Genomic DNA, 22,476 nt, shown 5'->3' with positions numbered 1-22,476 from the left:
GTTTTCTTATTGTACTTTATTTTATACTGCTTATTTTTGATTATGTTGCTAACGCCTTGAATCTTGTTTTATTCTTGTGGGTAATATTTTAATAGTTATCAATCATAGGAAGGACTGGATAGTTCATAGATTTCAAATGGGCTTATTTGTTTTTTATATGAATGAATATCATTAGTGCCCAAATAAAAGCATATACACAGAAACCTGCTGTTTTATTCATAACCCAGTCGATTCAAACCTTATTGATTGTGATCAAATCAGATGTGTGAGCAGAAAAACACGTTCAGCGGGCTGTGCGCGCTCCCGCGGACGGTAATCACTTTTCAAAAACAACGGGATCGCGCGGGTTCTTCTTCGTGAGTCTTCTTGACTGAGAAGAAGCGTAGAAGAAGAGAACTTAGTTTCAGCAGGTTGCTGTTTGGGCGAAGATGCTTTCGGTGGGAAATGACAGTTGTGTGAGTAACCGTGTCTGTCTGATTAAAAAGAGGTTTAATATTCAGTTTGTACTTCGTTTGTGACGTTTGAGTCACTTTGACGCCTCTTTCTAGACGTTTAGCGGGAACTGAGTAAGCTAGCAGCCGCGTTAGCAGCGCGGCTGCTAGCAGTTTGAGCTGTTGAATGCTAATGTGGAGCTAAGCTAGTTAGCTGTTAGCTCAAGTTAACGCCGGTTTATTTTCTACCCAGCTCGGCCTGACTGACAGCCCGCATGTTTATTTGATGCCCTGCCTATTTATTACCCCTGTTAGAATTGGTGCTGTCGCGGGTGTGTGTGTGTTAAGTTAGCTGTTAGCATTGAACTCATACCGGCTATCGAGACTTCTCCTGTTTTAACCCTGATTAATGATCAGAGTCGGGTTATTAGGAACACCAAGCTAAAACTGGGTCAGTCTAAAGTAAACAGCCCTGCAGGCTTATCACCTTACTGACGGTGATCACGTTCAGTGCTCAGACTGTTTCTCAGCTGTTGATTCACCTGCATAATCTGTTGGAATCTGCCCTGTGTTGGTTTGTTTCCATTATTTTGTCCACCCCATTCAGCCTCAAGTGAGGCTGGGATGTAGAAAAGCAACAGCAGCTGTCTGTGTAATGATAATGCAGCACAGTTACAGGCTGGATCTGTGTAAACTGTTGTGTAGATTAATGTTTTACAGTCCCTCATGTCCTGAAATGTCGTGGAGCAGAAGTATAAAGTGTCCTGTACAAGTAAAATACTTATATTTAATAATACTTTAATACTTAAGGGCAGTATCAGCGAGTACTTGAGGAAATGGACTTTGTTAATTTCCACCACAGCAAAGGTCAGACTCGCCAGTGGAAGAGACTGAGAGGTTTATTTTTAACTCTGCTGAGGTGCCTTCAGTAAGCAATAACTCACCATTCATTTCAGACTTTCACTCAACCGAGAATATAAGAAGGCAGACGCATTTTAGCTTTTTTGGTTTTGTCAAACAACTGGACTCAATCCTCCATGTGCGTGTCCCTACTCACAAACTTTAGAATAAAAGCTGACTCTGCTCCATAATGATCTTCACACTGATGTTTACAGTGTGTATTTATAGCGCTTGGTTTGTTCAGGTCATTTAGGATCTAAAGACAAGGTCACATGACTGGATTTCATAAGTCACAAGTTATTTCCATTATCATTACTACCATCAGAAGTGCTTTCTCTAAGCATTTTGTCAGGGTGTGTACTATGTACTGTGTGTGTACCATTAGTGAGGGATAAACCAAATCTGTATGAAGCAGTTTTGTAAATGGTTCAATGTTTTAAAGCATTTGACAAAATCAAAAATGAAGTAAATCTGAAACTGAATTTACATGTTAGTACTAAAATAAACTGGTAGAAGAGATACTCAGATTATGTACTGCAGTAACAATGTTGCAGCTGGTGAAGGTGGAGCTAATGTTAACTACCTGATATACTTCTAATTTGAAGTATTTTATATACTGCTGGGGGCAACAAAGACAACATCTGCCCTAGGACATTCTCATGAGCCTTTTCAATATTTTCTGACGTATTTATAACTAAATGTCAGTCGAGAAACATAACTAATGATTGGTGCAGCTGTTAACCTGCAGCCTGTTCTGATTTTCAGACTGTCTGGTACCGTCCAGGCGGTGACTGACTGACAGATGTCTTCATCATGATGCTGAGCTGCAGCGCCCTGGTTGTCGCCCTCCTTTTGTCACAGGCCAGAAGCTTCCTGAGCCCCTTGGAGGACGACACCGTGCCTGAGGAGTGGGTTCTGCTCCACGTGGTTCAGGGCCACATCGGGGCTGGAAACTACAGCTACCTGCGCCTCAACCACGATGGGAGAATCATCCTGCACATGCAAAGCCTCAAAGGAGATGCGGACCTGTACGTGTCAGATAAAACTCTGCGGCCGAGCTTCGACACCTACAAGCTGCAGTCGGTCACCTGCGGCCAGGACGTGGTGGTGGTGCCGGGGGACTTTGCCAGGCCTGTGGGAATCGGCATCTACGGCCACCCGTCTCACCACGAGAGCGAGTTTGAAATGCGGGTGTTTTACGATCAGTCTGTGCCCCAGGACCCGTTTGATAAGGGCTCCTACACTTCAGAAGACGGACATAAGCAACAGAAATATCCTCATGCAGCAGAGGAGGACTTCCAGGAAGAGGAGTCGATCCTGTGGACAGTTCTCATTGGACTTTTGAAAATTATACTTGAGATTTTGTTTTGAAAATCTGAAAACAGGAGGAACCGATCCTGTTCTCGGCTCAGTCAGCCAATACAATAAAGATTATTTGCTTTCATTATATAAGGATGAGAAAATGTCCCACCGAACTCCAGGGAGAATTCTGGCAGTTTGACAGCTTGTTTGCTTGTCATCAAACATGCTAAAAACAGTAAAAAAGTAAGTATGTGTTCACTAGTGTGCTGATTTCCCCAGTGAAGCCTGATCAATCAGAAAATGCTTCAGTAACTCTGTATGTTTGGTTATAAGCAAATGAGCAGCAGCCTGCCAGATGCCAAAGTACAGATTACTTTGCTGTAGTGTCCTCTCATATAAAGAGTGAAGCACAAGCACATGTTCAGTTCAAGGCCTGAGATTGGGGTTCTGTGATTTTTTTTTTTTTTTTTTTTTGTGTGTGTGTTATTAGGCTGCAGTTTATCTAAGACGGGGGAATATTTCTAGAGTCTTGAGAGGTAGTTTTTGTTTTTTTCCATTTTGTCTAACACTCACATGCACATATGTAAATCAGAAGAGTTATCAGTCACTGTGATCATTCCTTCTCTGCTTGCTGGTGGTGAAGTGGCCCCTTACTACATCAACTCAACTGTAAAAGACAGGGAGCAAGATTTGCAGATCATGTTCTGCACAGAAATGCAATTGAAATGAACTGCATCTAAAGCCAAAAGTGCTGTGTGCCACATCGTCGCTGCAGCCTCCTCCTGGCTGATCGCACTGCCTCCCTAAGCTCACTTTTCTTGTCTTTCTTGACAAGAAGTGTATAAATGGGGATGATGGTGCACACATTCAGACAGGCGCTCTCTGAAGCCATTCATACTGATGTCATAAAGTGACATATTAGATCTTGAGTTGTTCAAGTTCTGTTTACTCACATGTGGCCAATCACTGTGTAAAGTTACAGAAATTATCAGACACATCAAAAAGAGTAATTTTGACACTTTTCCCTCCACTGACTCAGTCCTGATGTTCCCACAGTGTGAACAGACCAAACCAGATCTGGTCCCCTTTCATATGTGGTCCTAGATCAGATTCCTGTCTGATGTGTGAATGTGCAAGGGCCTGAGTCAGGCCTCAGGCTGCTGAAGACTCCCATTAGCTGCAGCTGTAACACTCTAAACATACATAAGGCATGTGAGTGTTAAGACTGATTTTTAAAAGCTGAACCTTAAACTTGTCATAAATGTTTAAATCAGATTTAGCGTAAGACGCAGGCTGCCTCTCACCTCGGCCTGTGAATGGATGAAACCATTTGTCTTAACTCTGCATATCCACATTATGTGGGATCTGAAAGAATAACAACCAGTGGGCCGCGGAGTTATTGTTGGACATAAAGAAAAGCCTAAAAAGTAAAGATGCTGCTGAATATGTTCCATGATTCACTGTTTTCATTCACTGTTTACGGATTAATTTTCTTAATTTAGATTCCAAATAAGAGCATCAGCTTCGTGAAGAGATCGCTACCAGCCTGTTAACATCAGTAGCTGCATTTCATTTGGGTTCATCATTAGTTCTTTGCCTGTTGGACAAGCTCCTGATTCAAACACCACCTCCAGTGCTGAGTTCAGTTCTGAGAAAACTTGTGACCACTGAGCAGAAATGTTCGACAGTGCCTTCAGACCGCTGCAGGGTGAACGGCTGAGCGGAGACAACTCAGTCAGGTTTCTAATAAACACTTGTTTTGCAGACTGTTAAAATCTTCTGTGAATCTTTTCTTTCTGAATTAATAAAGTGGATCTTAAAGGGATCAACCTCATTGTCAGGAGTGTTGAGTCTAAGTTGGGAAAATGCTCTTCCTTAAAAGAAGCTGTGTTACTGAGTCCAGATCTCATCCAGAGACCGACAGCACCAGTAAATGTGTGTGAATCCAGAACCTGGTTCAGCTTATTGGTCTGAGCCGTAGACCAATAAGCCTCCATTGTTGTCCAAAAACTATTAAAAACCCAGCAGGGAGCCACACCGCTGACCTGGCTCACATGGTCCTTCCTCACCAACAATGGGAGGCCCGTCTGTTTCAGAAAGGTTTTGGTTCTGATTACTCCACATTGATTGTGCTCTTAGTCTCTGAACGGGATTTGTACTGAACAATACACACAGAAAATCAGAGGCAATAGTGCAGGAAAATCAAAATGAAGCCAGCAACACAGTGAAAATACTGAGCTGTTGATGTTCGTCACACAAGGAAATAATTTTAGTTGCACTAATTCAGATTGAAAACAAATTTTTAGACTCCTTCACTTAAAAGTTTCCATTTTTGCCCACAAATCAAAAAATCAAAGCCAGATGTGAAAAGAAAACAAACCCATAACGTAGAAGATGAATTGATTATCCAGATAATACATCTGTTACTTCGGATAACTGTTAATCATCGATCGGCTTTTACAAAGTGAGAATATGTTGCTTATTAAGATTCAATTAGAAATGTTTACTTTTATTTATTACAATTTCAAATGGGAGGCCTTGTCGACCTCTGTGACCTCTACAGATTATCACTTTTCAAGGCTGAAGACTGGATTCCTCTAATCTGTTTCTGTTCACACCATTTGATGAGTTGTGAAGACAGTGACCCCACCCTGTGTTCAAATTTAATACTGACACACACAGTAAATGTGTTGTGTTTAAAGTTCCTTATATTTTACGTTGAGCACTGTCAGTTGGGCTGCAACCCACTATGGCTCCTGTTGTTCCAGGGGCCTGAACAAATAATGACACCAACATGTCAGGGGCCAGTAGTTTTTTACAGAACTTTAAGATCAACATTTAAAAAAACAACCGGACTGTTCACACTTACAGTCAAAAGATGAATTTGATATATTCAGGTCTTTGCACTATATCGTTTATTTACAGGACAAGCTCAACTCTGAGGAGACACAGTCCACACTTGTCTCGGTTTGTTGTTAGTCTCTGGCCTAACATACTTGTTTACATGTTTGTTTACGTGTAAACCAATAAACCTGACCCAGTCCTCATGTCAGTCTGGGGGCCAGCTGGATGCTGTTGATCCTCAGCACCGTCTGCGGTTGGATGATGATCTTCTTGCGCTGGAATCGGTGTCTCTTCCAGAACCTCATGTGGATTTTGGGCCAGGACTCGGTCTTTTCGATCACGGTGGCCTCGATCCGGACCAGCTCCTTGCCCAGCAGAGGCCTGCCGATCAAGGTGAAGTCCTCAGCCCCGACCAGCAGCACCTTCTCCATCCGGATCCGTTCCCCGCACTCCGCCTCGATGTGGTTCTCGATCAGGATCAGGTCTTCGTCGGTGACCTTCCACTGACGCCCGGCGAAGTGCACCACAGCAAACAGACGCCCGAACTCCTGCCGGTGGATCCGCTGGTTCACGGTGCTCACCACCGCGGCGTGCAGGCTCCGCTCCTCCTCCTCCGAGACGGCGATCGGCTCCGGCCACGGAGGCCTGGACAAGGAGGTCCGGGGCACCAGGTCCCCACTAACGGAGCTCTGTGCTCGGACGGCGGCGGGGAGCAGAACACGGTGTTTGGGTAACAACATGCTGCATGCCCTCCACAGACCTGAACTCACCGCCATGTTGACAGGAAGTGGGCTGGGTCTCCTTACAGCGCATGCGTCACCTACTCCTTCTTCTTCTTCTTCTTGTGCTTCTTCTTCTCTACAACTGTTTATTTTGCAAATGTTCATTTATTTTTTGTGTTTGTTTCATTAATTTATGTATTTTTGTTTATTTGTGACAGTTTTGTTCTCACTTATTTTAAAGACTTTGAGTCATGCCCCCCCAACACCCACCCAGACTGAATCAGACATAAATGCCCTTAATTAAAGAGGTATTGTTTTTGGTGTTTTTGTTGTGTTATGTTTAGAGTTGTGAAGACTATGTTAGAATCTGTTATTACTGTTATTTTGCATCTCTTTGTTGTGAAATACGGTGCTATGTGTCTCTGCTGGTGTTTTTTTTTTTTGTATCTGACATTGTTTTGTGTTGCTTCGTGGTCATTATGCATCTTTTAAAACCAGGTTTTTGTGTCTTCATGCTCATTTTTCATCTTTTTGTGGCTGCTTTCATTCTCTATGGTCACTTTGCATCACTCAGTGGTTGTTGTGTGTTTGTTCTTCCAATTTAGGATGTTGTTTTATGCCTCTGTGTGGTCATTTTGAATCTCTGTGGCTGTTTTGTATGTCATTGTAGTTTTTTGTGTCTTTTTCTGCTCATCTGACAGATGGTCAGTGTATTCCACAGCCACCAGTGAGTCCAGCCTCATTCCAGCCACTGAACCAGCTTTTTTCCACCAGTTTGTCCAGCTGCCTTGCATCCTTCTGCTTTATGCTGCCTCCCCAGCAGACTGCAGTATAAAACACACTGGCTGCCATAGTTTGGTAAAACATGCAGCCTCTTCCTGCAGGCGTCCGAGGAGGAAAAGTCGTCTCTACCCTGTTTTATATTGTACGTCTCTGTTCAGTGACCAGTTCAACTTATTGTTCAGTTGGAGGCAGTTTTTGTGAGACCAGTAACTGAAGGATTTTATCAGGCATCTGTTCTCCTCTTCCTGTCCATTCCTGATACATGCAGCAACCACAGTATCATCAGAATACCTCTGAATGTGGTAACACTCACAATTATGTCATGCGGTCTGCTGTGTACAGTGTGTACAGGACTGGAGCCAAGACAGTCCCCTGTGGAGCCCCTGTGCTGATCAAACCTCTACCAAAGATGCAGTTCCCCATACTGACAGACTGTGGCTTTTCTGTCAGGTAATCTGTTGGTTTTTAGTCCCTTTCAATGATATTTTGCAGCTGAAGCCTGGCGGACACCTTCAGTGATTCATCTATGCCTACCTGAACTGCTGTATTCAATAAAATGGGGAGAGAAGTTCTGTAAATCACCTCAAAACATATGTGTTACGTGACGAAACGAGTTTGCACGTAGGAAGCTTGGATTTACGACACACCTTGAATGCAGCACCGCTCTACCTCCATTTTGTATCGGTTGAACCGTTTCCGTGTTTCCGAGAAGGGACCGATAAAACGGGTCAGCGGGGAGTATGGCTGTGCTTGCGGGTCAGGAGTGCGGGTAAACATTTCCCTAACTGCCGCAAAGTCTCGTCTTAGAAGTGGCTCCTCGACGCCGTGTTGTCAGAAAGGGCTGTTGTTGGGAGAGTTTTGCGGGCAGCCGGACACTGACAGCTGGAAGTAAACAGCCCGATGCTAACGGCTAACGCCGCTAGCTCCGGTGGACCCGCCAAGCTAACGTTAGCCGGCTAACCTGTGAGCTTTCACCGCGACCTGTCGACACCGCCCACCCCGGTTCTTTTGTCAAAGTGCTCCGAGGAAGCGTCGCCACAGCCGCACTTTCCATTCATGTTGTTTTGGAGGACGACACTACCGATCCTCCTCTTCTTCGAGCCAGGGTGAGTTAAGCTAACTTTACTCCAGCTAAGTTTCAGCTAGCGCCAGGTGTGTTGGATTTACCTGGGAGCGGCTGGAGCAGCTACACGGCCCGACCCGGTAGAGCCTGCGGCACCGAGCTTTGTCAACATGTCTGATTTATGCTGCAAGTCCTACACTGCTAAAACACTCAAAGTACAAATACTGCGTTCAGAAGTTCACTGAAGTACAAACGAATTATAAGTAACAAACTAAACATAGAAGTATTTTGATTTTCAATCATTTTGTCACACACCAATTTAAAATGCCTTATATATCCACGTTACTAGAATCTAGTCACTAAAGCATTTACCCGAGTATTGATTCACTAATTGACCAGTTGCGGCTCAATGTTTCATTCAGTCATTAGATTATTATCATATATTAATAAAATGTCTTATCCTGCTGGGTAATTCATCATATCGTCAAAGTTCTTCTAATTTCTACTATTTGTAAAGTTACTACTACCTGTCAGGTACATGTAGTACAATAAAAACTGCAGTATTTTCCTGTGAGATAGAAATGTAAAGTCTCAATAAGTGAATATTGTTGAATTAACAAGTAAATGCCTGTTTGCTGGCCTGTTAAACGGGTTGGTCAAGGAGGATGTTTGATGAAAAATACAAACCAGCCCTTGTTGGGTTGTCAGTTTTACAAAAAGCCCAGAAACGCTCACACACACAAAATCATCAAACTACAGCCCCCACCTGCCTCCCTGCCTTATTTCTCTGTGGTTGGTCCATTAAATGGCTGGTTTGGGTGAGCACCTTAAAGGATGCCATGAATGACCTACTTAGGACCTCGCTCTGCTTTGATGGTCAATGTAAGGCATTAGTGGCATCATAGAGGTCAAAGGTTAATTATAATCAGGACCTGCAGGTTTTTATAAGTTTATGGCTGCCAGTTTTGTGTCAAACCTGATGACTATTCCCAGATTATTTATACCTTTTTTAATGTTGTCCACTGTAATAAAGCTAAAGGTTGGTAGTTGTTAGTGTGAAACCTTTAGATGTGTGTTTTAGCTCAATGTCTGTGGTATAACACAGTGTAATCTGCATTGTTATCAACACTTGACAGCTATCATGCACGCTAACTCTTTTTAGGTCAGTAAATAACCATGAACAAGTAGTGTGCTTAGTCACAGCGTGCAGGTAAATTTAAGGTATCCTGGTCAGCAGCTGTGCAAAGATAACACACCTGACATTAAAACCACAGTGACATGAATGTTATTCTAACTCCAGGTTAGCGAACTTAGCCTGGCTACTCAACGTTTTGAGGCTTTGTCTAAATAATCCTCAAGTGTGTGGTGTCAGTATTGTCATTTCACTGCTCCTGGTTGAGTTGGAGCCTCCCAAGTCTCAAACAAACCTGTTTAATGTTTACAATTCCTGATCGGGCTGCTTCCAATTTAATACCAGCGTTAGACGACGAGAGCGAGCAGACCAGGAATCAGCACCAGCTGGGTGTTGTGTACTTTTACATGGCAGTAAACAGCAGGTGTGTGGTCTCACGCTCAGGCTGAAGCGTCTTAGTGTGTGTTCAGAGGTTTAGAACTAATAGTTGAAACTGTCCTTACGTCTCTTGTCTCCATTTTTAAAATCCAGCCTTACAGACTCTGCACCACTGACCTACCTGCAGGACTTTTCAGGTGCCTCATGAAGTTGGATGTGGTCGAGCCAGTATCTTTTGTCTTTCTACCACATTCTGTACAAGGTGCAGTTTTAAAATCCCTGCATTCATAGGCCACAGAAAATGGCATGAATCTTGTCACCAGCACAACTTGTGTTAATAGTAAATCATTTCTACATTTAGTCAATTTCATATTTTTGGCTTTTGAAATGTTAGAGACAGAAATAAACAAGAATCTGAGCAATGGTTCTGCATGTCGAATAATAAACAATGACAAGCATAGTCATTAGTTTCTGACCAAACTGAAGTCAGTTCTCATTTTCATTTCTTTTGCTCACTCTGTTAACGTTAATGGCAAATGTGAGAAAATAGTGCTCTCTGGATTTGTTGCACAACATTTTACATGGCTGTTACAGAAAACCATTGGGTAAGGTGTTTACACGCCTCGCTAAACTTATGTGCCGCGTGCAGCTGCACAGGTAAACGTTAGGAAACGTGCACCTACACCAGCCGCTCTCTCTCACCTGTTATTGGTTCACCGAAGAGCGGTCTCATCTTGCAGTTGCTAACCGACAGAAGACACGCCTTGCATGGGCTTGAGTCCAAGTGCGCTCTATCAAGAGACTGGATTCTGTGTTTCGTTCAGTCTGTCAGTGGTTTTGCAAAGTGCTTGTGTCAGCAGGAAATCAGTTGGTTTCAGAATAAAAGAGAATAAGTATAGCAAATATAGAAATCAGTGTCAGCTGCAGTACTTCATTAATTTCAGCCAGTCGTCTGTAGAGTCTGTAAGATGTGATGGAAAACTCCCACCAGATGTTTGCAGAGTCCTTAACAGACATTTATTTTTATGTTGTAACTGTATTTAATTTATTTTCATATAAAACAGAAAAAACTCTCTCAAGCTCTCTCAAGATATTTCTACTAAATAAATTACTTAGATTTATCAGATCTGTCTTTGATTAATTGATTGTTGATGGATTAAGCAGTTAATACTTATTGCAGCTTAAATTGGGCTCATGGAAAGACTAGGAGTATGTGTTTTGTTTTTGCTCTAATAGAAGTAATGAGACGTTTTATCTGTTTCACTTAAAACAGAATGATGATGTTTGTTTGAATTGCAGTCGGATAATTAAAGAGATATTTCATTAGCGGAATAACAACAAGCTTAATGCACCCAGTCATTAAAACCAGGCTCTTTCTAACCCCCCACTCTTCGTCGTCTCTTTCTGTGTGAACCACGTCACCGGCTGAGCGGAGAGCTCGCTCGGTGAGATTCCTTTAGTTTCCCCTCAGTGAAAACCTGTCCCGACATTCAGCCAGGTAGCCTGAGGAATGGAGCAGCGGAGGGTGCGGGTGGGGTGATGAGCCAGCGCCGCCTGCATGAGCTAACAATGGGCTCAGACGGCTAACTGGTTTGGGGAGATCCGATGGCCTCGGCCGGTAATTGTGTTGCGGAGCTGACACGTTTAGAGCAGTTTCAGGTATAGGTTTAATCATAGGTAGGCTCTGCATGGTCCCCCACAGGGTGTAGGTTGTTTGTGCTGTGAGTAAATATAAACTCAGTGGAGGGTTTGCTTTTTGTTGAGTGTTGGAGCTGAAAACCACTTTCACTCAAGTGAAGCTGAGAAGAATTACTTCATATTACACGGAAATGTTGTGTGTCTAAACTGTTTAGTCTTTGAGAACTGGGTTGTAGCGGTAGGAGTCTTTGGCAAACTCATGATTTAACTTTTGGTGTCACAATTCATTTTCAGACTGCCGACTAATACATATGTATTTGTTGGACATAACCGATAGCTGTTAACTAGCCAAGCAGTGAACTTCACAAACGTATCCTTCTTTACATGTTCAGCTTCTCTCCAAACGACCCTGACGTATCCCAGGAGCTGCTTCAGCAACTGCTCGCTTATACCAAGAATGTCTGTAAAGCTAAGTGGGACAGCCATTTGTTTCCACTGTGAAGGAGCAGAATGAGACTTGCTGGCGTCCAGCCTGTCGTCTTGTTTTCTCTTTAACGCAGCATGCATGTAAGCTGAGAAATCATGCAACTGTAACAAATCCTGGTGGTTATTATGTTTTACCAGCACAGGTTTCCTTCTATAAATAGGAGGAGTGAGCTTCTTCACCTTTTTAAGCATTAAAACAATTTAATGAACTCCTGCATTTTATCTGTCATTTTCCCATCATTCCATAGTCTTGTCACAAACTGGGTCTTGATCCTCTGATTCATCCTGGACACACTAACCCAGAGAGGCAGAATGCAAATCTCTGGCAGAGATTTATGACGAGTTTATGGTTCATCTTTGTGAAGTTGATATTAACACTCACTAACAGCACAAACTATGTATGTTTAGAGTGTTACGAGACGTGTCCTAGACATGTTCCCATAAAGCCTATAAAGTGATCAGAATTTGTTAAAACTAACATGAACTGGTTCTTTTTTTTTTATGGAGCAGTTGGTGCCAAAAACATTTGAGTTGAAGTTTTCATTGCAGCCAAGAAAGGAGCTTTCTATGTTTGCTGGCCACAGTGGTGCATGGATGTTGCATAATTCCCATGTGGCTGCTTCACCAGTAAAAGACTTTTTACACCAGACTTGGACTTTGAAAGTGCAGCTGCAAAACACTGAAGCTGCACAGTTATGGATGTTCTAGTTTTTGGATGATGCTCATTTGTCATCCTGACTAAATCATTTTTTTAAATATGGGTTTAAGTTATTTAACAACATGAAACACTCAGATAATCCTAAAACCAAATGAATTCATATTAATGCTAAAATAGAAGAAGAAGAATAAAGGGAGTTACAAAAACAAACAGTTTTAAGTAAAACCTGAACCTGAAGCGTGTTTATATCCATCTCTGACCACATGCTCCAGACAAACAGCAGATGTGGATCCTGTGATCAGAGACGCTGATTTGAAGATGAGCTCTGGGAAATAAGTTCACAAAGATGACTGAGATGTGTTCGTTGATGTTTTTCAGGAGTCTGTCTGTGTTGCCCCAGCTGAGACGGTAGAGTCACCGGCCTTCACCCCACACCGAGAGGTGCCATCAGAGGGACAGGATGCCGATTCCTCCCCCTCCCCCTCCTCCCCCAGGACCCCCGCCGCCTCCCACCTTCAGTCAGGTCAGTGACCAGCCTGTCCCCGCACATCATTGGTCAGTCACAGAAACAGTTCAGAGGTCAATTACAAACTGGGGCAAGTCTTACATGAGCTGAGACACGTGATGAGACAGTACTGAAGATGAGGAATCACAGCTCATCACTCAACTGAAAATAATTCTGTACCACTGAAAAAGGTTTACATTCGCACTGGAGAAAACAAAGTAAAAGCTCGTCTTATTCCCACTGAAAAATCCTACAACACTCAGGATGCATTTCGCCCGGTGCATCCCAATGTCCCGTCAGTTGTAGCTCGGTTTAAAGGCAAATTCGTCAACAGGAAGTTAGTGATCAGGAAGTTAGTTCACCCTAACAGCAGCTTGACAAGAGACGGGCTGTAATGGACGAGCACTGGATTTTCTTTTTTTCTAGAAAGCTGCTGATCATTGAGGAAGGTTTGTGTCCACACGGTGTCCAGGTTGCAGTTCCACTTGAATTCCAGCTCTTTCCATAGTTTTTGGAAGAGTTTCCAAAGAGCTGTGCACACAGGTCATACAGAGGAAAGCTGCCTGTTATTCACTGAGACTAACACGACACAGCTGACACACAGGAGGCTGGCTGGACCGCAGCAACGTCAGCCTTAAGAGGTTAAAAAGTCCAGCTACAGCTGTGTTCAATGTGAAGAACAGCTTGGGTCTGGTGTTTGGGTCTGGTTAAGGCAATAAGCTGAAAGGTTTTTCTCTTTTAGGAACAAATTTCACTCAAGCAAACAAAAAACAAAAGGTCTCTTAAACATGAGTTTAACAAGACTAAAGCACTCAGCAGTGCAGTCACCTATAAAAGTATGTTTGGTTCATTTAACTAGGGGAAAAGTCACTTACTCCAAGATATCTGTGGTGCAGTTCCTTATTCCTGGAAAACTGAACATAAGGAAATGAGTCCAAAGTCTGGGCAGGTGATCATGTTCCATGTTGTGTTCTTACCTGGCAGTGAAGGATAATTATAGCAAAATGTGCAACTTCAAGTGTCAAAACCGGTTAAAATCTACAAAGCTGTCAGGATGACCAGTTACCAGATGCTGTCCAGTTAATAATCTGCTGCAGGGTCATGTGACTTTTGTTTACAAGCCCTGGATTTTTTTTTTTTTTTTTTTGTAGTGTGTAAGGTGAACCCAAACAAACCAAGTCCACACACTTTTCCACTGCAAAGCGGGTCAGAGGAAACTGAGGTGTGATGACATTTAACTTTTTCCACAGGCGAACATGACTCCTCCCAAACTGAGCTCCTCCGAGGCTAAAGGCAGGGGGGCGCTGCTGTCAGACATCTGCAAAGGCACGAGGCTGAAGAAGGTGGCGGCGGTCAATGACCGGAGCGCACCCGTCCTAGAGAGTGAGTCACGGCACATTCCCTTTATATGTACACACTAATATGAACCTGATCTGATGTGTGACAGAGAGCTAGAACCGTTACACATCACTTCACTGGGGCCACAGTTGTTACTCCATGAATTACTTATTTTTAACACACAGGGTTTCTCAGCATGTTTTCTTTTATAAATAACTAGTTTTCTGGTCAAATGTGACTTTTTAAATATATCAAAAACTACATTAGTGATCATCTAGACTGTTTGTCTAGATTGAAGACGTTTATTTGAATAAATACTGCAGTTCTTTTTGTTTATCCAGGTCATGTTACTGCTCTGCTCTCCAGATATTTGAATATTTAAATGTTTTCCATGATGTGTTTGTATTGACATTTGCCTACTTTTTTTTCACCAGAATCTGGAGGAGGAGGCGGTGGAGGAGGCAGCGGCAGTGGTGGTGGAGGAGGAGGAGGTTTTGGGGGTGGTGGGCCCATGGGAATGGGAGGCCTTTTCCAAGGAGGTGTGCCAAAATTACGCCCAGTTGGAGGTAAAAACTGTCTCTGTATGTTAAAGTTGTCGTTTCTTTATTTCTAATGTGTTTGATTGGATCATTTTGGCACCATTTTGCCCTGATGCTCATCAGCCTGACCATCTTTGAAGGAAGTGAGCTGTTATTCTACATCAGTCAGTTAATCTCTGAGTAGTATATTCAGCTGGAAGCCAAGACAGATTATCTGCATCTCATGTAGTTAAACTGAGATAAAATACCAAAGCTCTCTCTGTTTCTTTCTCCTCAGCTTGTACTTTTGTTTCTGGTCCCAGCAGCCTGTTCCCCCTATGATCACTTTGTGGTTACAGACATAAACAGTTCAGTCCAGCCATATCCACAGTGCATGAATCAGCAGAGAAGAGTTGGATCGGCGTGGTTATTTCCAGCTTAATAAGCATTTATTTTCCTGGTCCACTTAGCTCAGAGGAAAAGTATGTGGAGCTGGAGATAAAAGAGCAGAGGGATGTGAATTATGAATAAAAAGCAAGAACCGTCTGACTTTATGGATATGAAATATTAATATAATCTGTATGGGTCAAGTGCTGAGCACAGTAGCAACATCAGCTCCACCTTTACCAGCTCCAACGTTAAAGTGATGAACACAATAATCCATCAATAATATCAGATACTTTCATGTGAAATGGGCCAATCTGCACAGTTAATTCTTCCCCCACTGGTCGTCAGACTGTTAATCAATTAGTTTCCACTTTATTTAGCACAGATGTGCAGCCTAATGCAGTCCAGTGTGCAGCATTTACCACTTCTCCTGTAGAGAGCTGTCATGGAGGCAGGATCTACCCTGGAACCTGTTCTTTTCCCTGGCATTTTATTGATTATTAATCAATTATTACTTTATTGATTAATAAATAATCAAGAGAATAATTAAATTGATGATGAAAATAATTAGTTGCAGCTCTAAACCATATTGTCTGCTCCTGTGCCTTAAAGTGATGCACTCAACCCCACCTCTGTCCTCTACCTAGATGGTCCAGCAGGTGGTTCAGTGGGCAGATCCGCACTGAGGCCTCCAGGGTCCCGGCCCTCGGCCCCTCGCCCCCCCACAGGCCGCTCCACCTCGCCCACCTCAGCCAACAAGCCCTCTCCACCGGAGCACCATCATTCGCACCGCCCCTCGCTCCCTGACATCTACCGCTCCCACAACAGCAGCAGCTCCTCCACAGGTAGTGGAATGAAGCACAGCACCTCCGGCCCTCCGCCCCCTCCACCCTTCAACAGAGGTGGCCGTGGCAACGCTCCACCTACCCCCAACCAGAAAGCTCCCACTCCACCTTCCACATCTTCTTCTCAGAGCAGAGAGAAGCCCCTTCCACCAACGCCCAACAGAGGTCCCACCTCCACCAGCTCCGTGAAGCCACCGCCATCTTCCAGCAAACCTCCAACAGTTGGCTCTTCTGCTCCTCCACCTCCCCCGCCATACAGGCCACACACATTGGGTGGCGTATCCAACGGGCCCTCCCACATAGATGGGGGCGGGGCTCCAGAACTGCCCCAGAGGCACAACTCCCTGCACAAAAAACATACATCTGGAGGTGGCAGCCAAGGACGCAGCCAGGCTCCTCCACCTCCTCCATCACCTTCTCCATCCTCTCAGCAGAACCCCAGACCACCACCACCTGCCAGAGATCCACCGGGACGCAGAGCAGGTAAAACCCACAGCACTGGAAACACACCCCACTGTCAGAACCTGGTTCAGCTTATGGGTCTGTGCCGTAGACCTCCATTGTTGTCCAAAAGCTATTAGAAACCTAGCAGGGAGCCACACCGCTGACCTGGCTCACATGGTGTTTCCAAAAACCAGCTCCAGATGCTGAGAACAGCCGTCACTGTTTACAGGCTCTGAAGGAACAAAGAGTCGACTGATTGTGATCTGACGTTTTCTGTAGCACAAGAAGCAAGTGCAGTGTAAACAGGGCAGGAGATAAGTCTGGTCGTTATCTGGAAAATGTTAATCGCAGGGTTACAGAGCTAAAAAATAATATTTTAGATTTTTTTTCTTTATGGTGCTGAGCTGTGGTTTGAAACCAGCTAACTCTCACCCCTCATTTCCTTATATTATCTATTGTTGACTTTTTAAAACTCTTCTAAAAAAATGAATTTGACTTTGGCCCATCATGTCAAAGGGGTCTCTGTATTGACACCAAGAATGTGACTGAGTGATGACTCCCTCTGATAAAAACATGGGCCTCCAGCTGGAGGAATGATCATACACAAGGTAAAGCAGGTTTGGACTTGTTGTCTCGGAGCCTCTGTAGTACAGTCCATCAGGCCTGGAGCGGCAAACTGTGCTGGAACCTGCTCATGCTCACACCTACTGTCGATTCAGAAACTAGAGCACAGGCCCAGAAATAACATCCAAGCTGAGTATCTGCACAAACGCTCAGCATGCTGTGGTTTTAAGCCTCCTATGGTATCTACAGCTGCTTCTGGGTTTTGGGAAATAGCTCTGGATGGACAGTCGGGGAAGTTGCAGTGTTTCAACACGTGGAACAGATATCCTGTCTGTTGGCATGTGTGTTTTGGCTGAGTTGCATAGCTGCTGTATGGATGATGACATATTTAAGATGCCTCTGTATTGTTCTGCTGTGTAACCCAGAAGATTCCTCACTGTGTGGGTGTCGATGTAAAGAAAAAGGAACATGCGTGATTTAAAACGCCCTGTCTTACAGAAGTACTGTCTGTGCGTTAGTCGACAGCAGATCTGCAGCTTGCTGGAAACTTTCATAATTTGAATTCAGAGTGGACACAGAAACAGGAAGGCATTTGTTAGCTGGAGCTCTGTGTTGTGATTGGCCAACATGCGATTCGCCACAAGGCCTCCTGGTTTCTCTGCATTCTTTAAACCCTGTGGAATATTCCAGCTTTCCTCTTCACCGTTCACTGTCTCTGCTTTTACTCTGCTTTTACATGAGCTCGCAGGACATCTGCTGTTTCTTTCATTTCTCTTATTCCCTGTTCTCTTGTCTGCTGGTGAATCTAAGAGAGTAAAGTGACATGTTACTGGAGTTGGAAATAATTTTACAGGCCATAACTGGTTCTCTTTCAGACAGAAAATACTGGTCTGACCTTTTACATGGTGAGGTCTCAGTATTCAGCAGTGTTTAGAGGACCACACTGGTGGTTTTGAATGTGTTTTGTGATGAAATGATTAGTTGATTAATTTGAAATTTAAAAATGGCAATAATTATTTAAGTGTTAAAGATTGTCTGGTTCTGGTGACTGTATGCTGCTTTGCCCATTTTAACATCCATCCATCCATCCATCCATCATCTATACCTGCTTAGTCCTAACCAGGGTCACAGGGATCAGCTGGAGCCTATCCCAGCTCTCTCTGGGTGAAAGGCAGGGGTCCACCCTGGACAGGTCCCCAGTCCATCACAGGGCCACATAGAGACAAACAACCTCACACACTCACACTCACTCCTATGGGCAATTTAGAGTCACCAATCAACCTGACATACATGTTTTTGGACTGTGGGAGGAAACCAGAGTCCAATATTTTTGCCTTTTGGTCAAATAAATAAATTTGATCACATGTTGAACCCTTGGAAATTGTGACTGGACTCAATCAGCCGAATGCCCCCATGATGTTTCAGGATCAGCGGTAGATGATGTATGGATGGAAAACTTAATAATGCAAATAATCATTAGTAGTAGTCTTAAAAATAAAATAATCACACTTTCTAGAACATACTATCAGTTTATAAATTGGTTTCCTTCCTTTGTGTAGAAATAGGATCATTATGGTCCCTTGAAGTAACATCATCATATCTATCTACATCATGGTGCATTCAAGAACAAGCAAATTTGGATTTTCTAGTTTAGTTACAGAAATTAACGTCAGGCTGCTGTGGTTCTCTAAACTGGGATCTTAGCGCTACAATCTACATTGTGTGACTGAGGGGAATAAACAGTGGGCCCAGACACTGAAAGGTGCCTTATGGGTACTGTGGTTAATATAAGTACATTGATTAAACACTGATTGATGAAATATTCATTAGTCAAACTGCAGGTTTGACCTTCAGAGAGTGACCATGTACCTGCTATCCTGATCATTTGTGTTTGTGTGTGTCTCTGTGTGTGTGTCGTCTGTGCAGCCCCCCACGCGCCCCAATCTGGGTCTCGTAACGGTGGCCGGGAAGCCCCTCCTCCCCCGCCCCCATACCGCGGCAACAGCTCTACCACATCAGAGTCCCACAACCGAGTGGGAAAACCACCTCCACCTCCCTCCTCTTCCTCCATCCCCTCGTCCCGCACCCCGGCCGGACCCCCTCCACCGCCCCCGCCCATCCGGAACGGTCACTCCTCCCTCTCCTCCTCCAAGTCCTTGGGTGAGTTTGGTCAAAGAGGTTCTCCATTAACACATCCTCAATGCTTTTATGCTTTTTGCACCACAGACTTAATTTACAGGAGCAAAACTAAAAGCTGCCCAGGGAACACTTCACACCCTCCTGAGCTGTCGGCTCTGATCTGATTCGATTTGCAAATACCAACATGCTTCTGAAAATCCTATGAACTTCATGTGTTTTTATTAATGCAACTGAGCAACACAGCAGGTCTCTTGAATGTAAACATGTTGTGTTTTGTTTCTTCCCTCAGATGATTTTGAGTCTAAGTTTAACTTCCACCCCATTGAAGACCTTCCACCTCCAGAGGAGTACAAACATTTCAACAAGGTCTACCCCAGCAAAAACAATAAAGGTGTGGTCCAGTCGCTCCCCTTAAGCCCCACTGGTTTCACATAAAAACTATTAGACACCTGTTAACCTACATACTTGGCAGGGAAAAGGCCATTGTCCAAGTTTCTCTACTCACCTGTTGTAGATACCAGTTTTATACCAGAGTGTTTTCAAGAGTAACCTCTGTATCTCCTCCTCCTTCCCCAGGCATGATCAGAGGAGCTCCTCCTGCACCGCCGGTGGGGAGGTGAACAGGCACCAGCTCAGGACTTGAACTCTTGTCAGTCGTGGGCGGTCAGGAGGGAGTGGTGACGAAGCACTCGAATCACAGAACACACTACAACACACACACACACACACGCAGATCCACACTAACACTAAAGCACCAGCTAGAAACACAGTGCAGAGTCAACACTAGACCACCACCACGAGAGAACAAAAACCACTCGAGAAACAGACTCGACCTTACTGACTGTGACCAGCTCGACTTCTCTGCTGACTGGACGTGGAGGCTTCTCCTCGACGTATCAGGACCAAACTCCAAACACTTCCAAGTCTGTGCATTCCATCTTCTCTTATGCATATTCAAGGATAATAATTACAGTAATGGTGATTTTCTTAGATCTCAGTAACATCTTTTATTTTATTTTATTATTTTTGGTGTTTTTGGGGGGAAAGAACATTCAACACTACGAATGGAAACGTTCTTTGAACTTATGTTTTTAGCAGATCAGTCTTCCCACAGAACTGTTCATGCCATGAATGTGGGCCTTAGTGGTGTTTTTTTTTTTAGGTAGTTTTGTCTTAAATAGCCATTCCAGCAGTGCCAGGTGAGGGTGCATTTGAATCAGTTCTCTATCTCAATGTGCCAAAACCAGGTGGAGTCCACTGAAGTGCAGAGAGATATAAACCACATTTGATTATGGACAAATTGCAAATAACTGGAAAGGTTGCCAAGTAATGACAGAAGCCTGGTTGTTCATTTTTACATTTGGGACTATTTCCTGCTTCTTTCTTTCCTAACTTTCCTTTTGGGGGATCTTTATATTTCCATCTCCAGGCGATGTTTGCACGCCAGCTTAACCGCTAAACCAAGACACTGTGCAGGACTCTCATTTATGCACTTCAGACATCAAAATGACGTTGATGTTACACAAAACACTAAGAGGGTTTGTCCCTGATTTGTTGGACATATTGTAGTTCACAGAGCCAGCATGTTTGTCCACACACACTGTGGTTTGTAGGTCAGCTGCAGCAGAGGCCAACACTACATTATTTGTTTACCAGACCAAGTTTAGATGTCTGTGTTTTAGCTGCACGTGTGCAAAGTTTTGGAGGCGTTTATAAGGGATCATTTGTCAGTTTAAGGCAGAAATCCTCTAAAAAAGCTCAGCTCAATTCAGAATCTGGAATTTACTGTTGCTGCTGTTGGCCCTTTAAAGTCTGACTGTACGGTCGGAGAAAGATGATAGGTTGTTAAATTGCTATGCAAGGAGCAGTTAGTAGAGATTGTAGTTGGTAGCAGCTAACCAAAAAAAAAGAAACACACAAGTGCCAGAGAACAGTTTAAGCTGATGGACGTTCTTTACTGCGCTTTTCTTTTTTACGAACCATTAAGCTTGACTAATTACATAATCAAATGTAGAAGACATGCAGGCGAAATGAACAAAAACAAATGGTTGTTCAGGTCACTCTTCATTCTCAGTGATGCAGCGCCTCCTGCTGGTCTTTGCCTTAACAGAAATCTGTTGTCATCCTCATCGGTACCAGTGCTTTTTATGTTTGTTTGTTTTTTTTAGGGTTAAGATGACGACAACAAAGTAAATAAAAACAAGTATATTTGAAAATGCAATAAATTTTGTATATTTACATTAAAGAATATGATAATCATAGTTATTGATCTATTTTTATGTTGTAAAAAGCTTGTAATATAGGACAGAGAAATGATTAAGAGTTATAACAACGTTCCAGTCAACGAGCTTTTATCTGACAGACGGACTCTGTTGCCCTTCTCTGGATGTTTGGCTGTGGGGGTGAATGAGGTTCTGCCAACATTCTGGAGATCCTGTTTTTAAAAATCAGCCTGGCAGGAAAGTACAGAAGCCTTTTCTGAGGTGGATGACGGCAACGACACAAACAAATGAAACTACACCGCACACTCACCTTAACACACAGGTGACACGCCACGTTTGTCTCCTCATGTTCTCACCCTGTCTGTCAAAGAGCAAAAACCCTGTGGTCATTTCATGTTAATCAGCCATGTTTTTATCATTTGGAATGATTTCAAATAAATATATTCCTGTTGGGGAAAAGGGTACATCATGCACAGTCTTACTGGTTTTTATTTCTGTCCAGTTTCTTTTCTTATTGTGTCTGTTTCACTTGCAGCGATGGGGGAAAGTGGCGTCGGCACAAAACACAAAAAGCTTCAGCATTAAACATCTTACCTGACCTGTGAACTTGTAACTTAACCGGTACTATCTCTAAATAATAGTTCCTATTGATGTGTTAATATGTTGCTGATCAATTTAACCTTCATCCCATCATCAGGTGGAGTTCTGGTTGGAGGATGCATTTACAGCAGTCCCCACTATCACCATTGGTAAAAGGATGCTGAGGTTAGAGCTGCCAGGAAGGAGGCCTAGAGGAAGACCAAAGAGGAGGTTCTTGGATGTAGTGAAGGAGGACATGAGGATAGTTGGTGTGGGTGAGGAGGATACAGAGGATAGGGTTAAATGGAGGCAGATGATTGGCTGTGGAGACCCCTGAAGGGAGCAGCCCAGAGGAGAAGAAGAAGAGTTACAGTAGTGCCCACTAGTGGCAGCGATGTGAAATAACGTGAGCACTATTTTGTGAGCGGAGGTGTCATTCCCGCCATAAGAACGTCATGCGTCCGTGTTATCCAATGAGACTCGTCGGGAGTTTTAACCCCGCGAAACTGCAGCAGCAGATCAGACAGTGAGTGGAGGGAGAGTGAAGAAGATGCGACATGTGGTCTGCTGGGAGAAGCTGCTGTACCAGGTACATTTG

At 43.7% G+C, this 22,476-nt stretch overlaps 4 protein-coding genes across 4 annotated transcripts in view; 3 read left to right on the top strand and 1 right to left on the bottom strand.

The window, feature by feature from the left end:
* Nucleotides 1-362: 362 nt before the first annotated feature.
* Nucleotides 363-4,408, top strand: c1h6orf120 (chromosome 1 C6orf120 homolog). The gene is made up of 2 exons (XM_026304178.1): nucleotides 363-455; nucleotides 2,097-4,408. The coding sequence occupies exon 2, from the start codon at nucleotides 2,145-2,147 to the stop codon at nucleotides 2,700-2,702; it is 558 nt and encodes a 185-aa protein (XP_026159963.1). The 5' UTR covers nucleotides 363-455; nucleotides 2,097-2,144; the 3' UTR covers nucleotides 2,703-4,408.
* Nucleotides 4,409-4,448: 40 nt separating this feature from the next.
* On the bottom strand, nucleotides 4,449-6,266 carry mrpl21 (mitochondrial ribosomal protein L21). The gene has a single exon (XM_026304176.2). The coding sequence runs from the start codon at nucleotides 6,251-6,253 to the stop codon at nucleotides 5,678-5,680; it is 576 nt and encodes a 191-aa protein (XP_026159961.1). The 5' UTR covers nucleotides 6,254-6,266; the 3' UTR covers nucleotides 4,449-5,677.
* Nucleotides 6,267-7,657: 1,391 nt separating this feature from the next.
* wipf2a (WAS/WASL interacting protein family, member 2a) lies at nucleotides 7,658-21,770 on the top strand. The gene is made up of 8 exons (XM_026304024.1): nucleotides 7,658-8,088; nucleotides 12,716-12,860; nucleotides 14,093-14,225; nucleotides 14,615-14,746; nucleotides 15,733-16,413; nucleotides 18,865-19,098; nucleotides 19,367-19,468; nucleotides 19,654-21,770. The coding sequence occupies exons 2-8, from the start codon at nucleotides 12,798-12,800 to the stop codon at nucleotides 19,695-19,697; spliced, it is 1,389 nt and encodes a 462-aa protein (XP_026159809.1). The 5' UTR covers nucleotides 7,658-8,088; nucleotides 12,716-12,797; the 3' UTR covers nucleotides 19,698-21,770.
* A 66-nt stretch (nucleotides 21,771-21,836) lies between these two features.
* Nucleotides 21,837-22,476, top strand: part of LOC113128045 (uncharacterized) — a 62,612-nt gene continuing 61,972 nt past the window's right edge. Inside the window, exons 1-3 of the mRNA XM_026303088.1 lie at nucleotides 21,837-21,851; nucleotides 21,997-22,048; nucleotides 22,357-22,467. Coding sequence (XP_026158873.1) covers nucleotides 21,837-21,851; nucleotides 21,997-22,048; nucleotides 22,357-22,467 — 178 coding nt within the window. The remainder of the gene's footprint in view (nucleotides 21,852-21,996; nucleotides 22,049-22,356; nucleotides 22,468-22,476) is intronic.

Source organism: Mastacembelus armatus, chromosome 1 (genome assembly GCF_900324485.2).
Source record: "Mastacembelus armatus chromosome 1, fMasArm1.2, whole genome shotgun sequence".
NCBI classification, from domain to species: domain Eukaryota; kingdom Metazoa; phylum Chordata; class Actinopteri; order Synbranchiformes; family Mastacembelidae; genus Mastacembelus; species Mastacembelus armatus.
The sequence above is the reverse complement of the archived record's forward strand: the minus strand, read 5'-3'. Positions and strand labels throughout refer to the sequence as shown.

Bases quoted from the DNA above. Each gene is read 5' to 3' on its own strand.
- mrpl21 (XM_026304176.2), bottom strand. From the start codon at position 6,253: ATGGCGGTGAGTTCAGGTCTGTGGAGGGCATGCAGCATGTTGTTACCC.
- c1h6orf120 (XM_026304178.1), top strand. From the start codon at position 2,145: ATGATGCTGAGCTGCAGCGCCCTGGTTGTCGCCCTCCTTTTGTCACAG.
- wipf2a (XM_026304024.1), top strand. From the start codon at position 12,798: ATGCCGATTCCTCCCCCTCCCCCTCCTCCCCCAGGACCCCCGCCGCCT. The intron at 12,861-14,092 runs GTCAGTGACCAG...CTTTTTCCACAG, and splicing joins CGCCTCCCACCTTCAGTCAG to GCGAACATGACTCCTCCCAA. The intron at 14,747-15,732 runs GTAAAAACTGTC...TCCTCTACCTAG, and splicing joins AAAATTACGCCCAGTTGGAG to ATGGTCCAGCAGGTGGTTCA.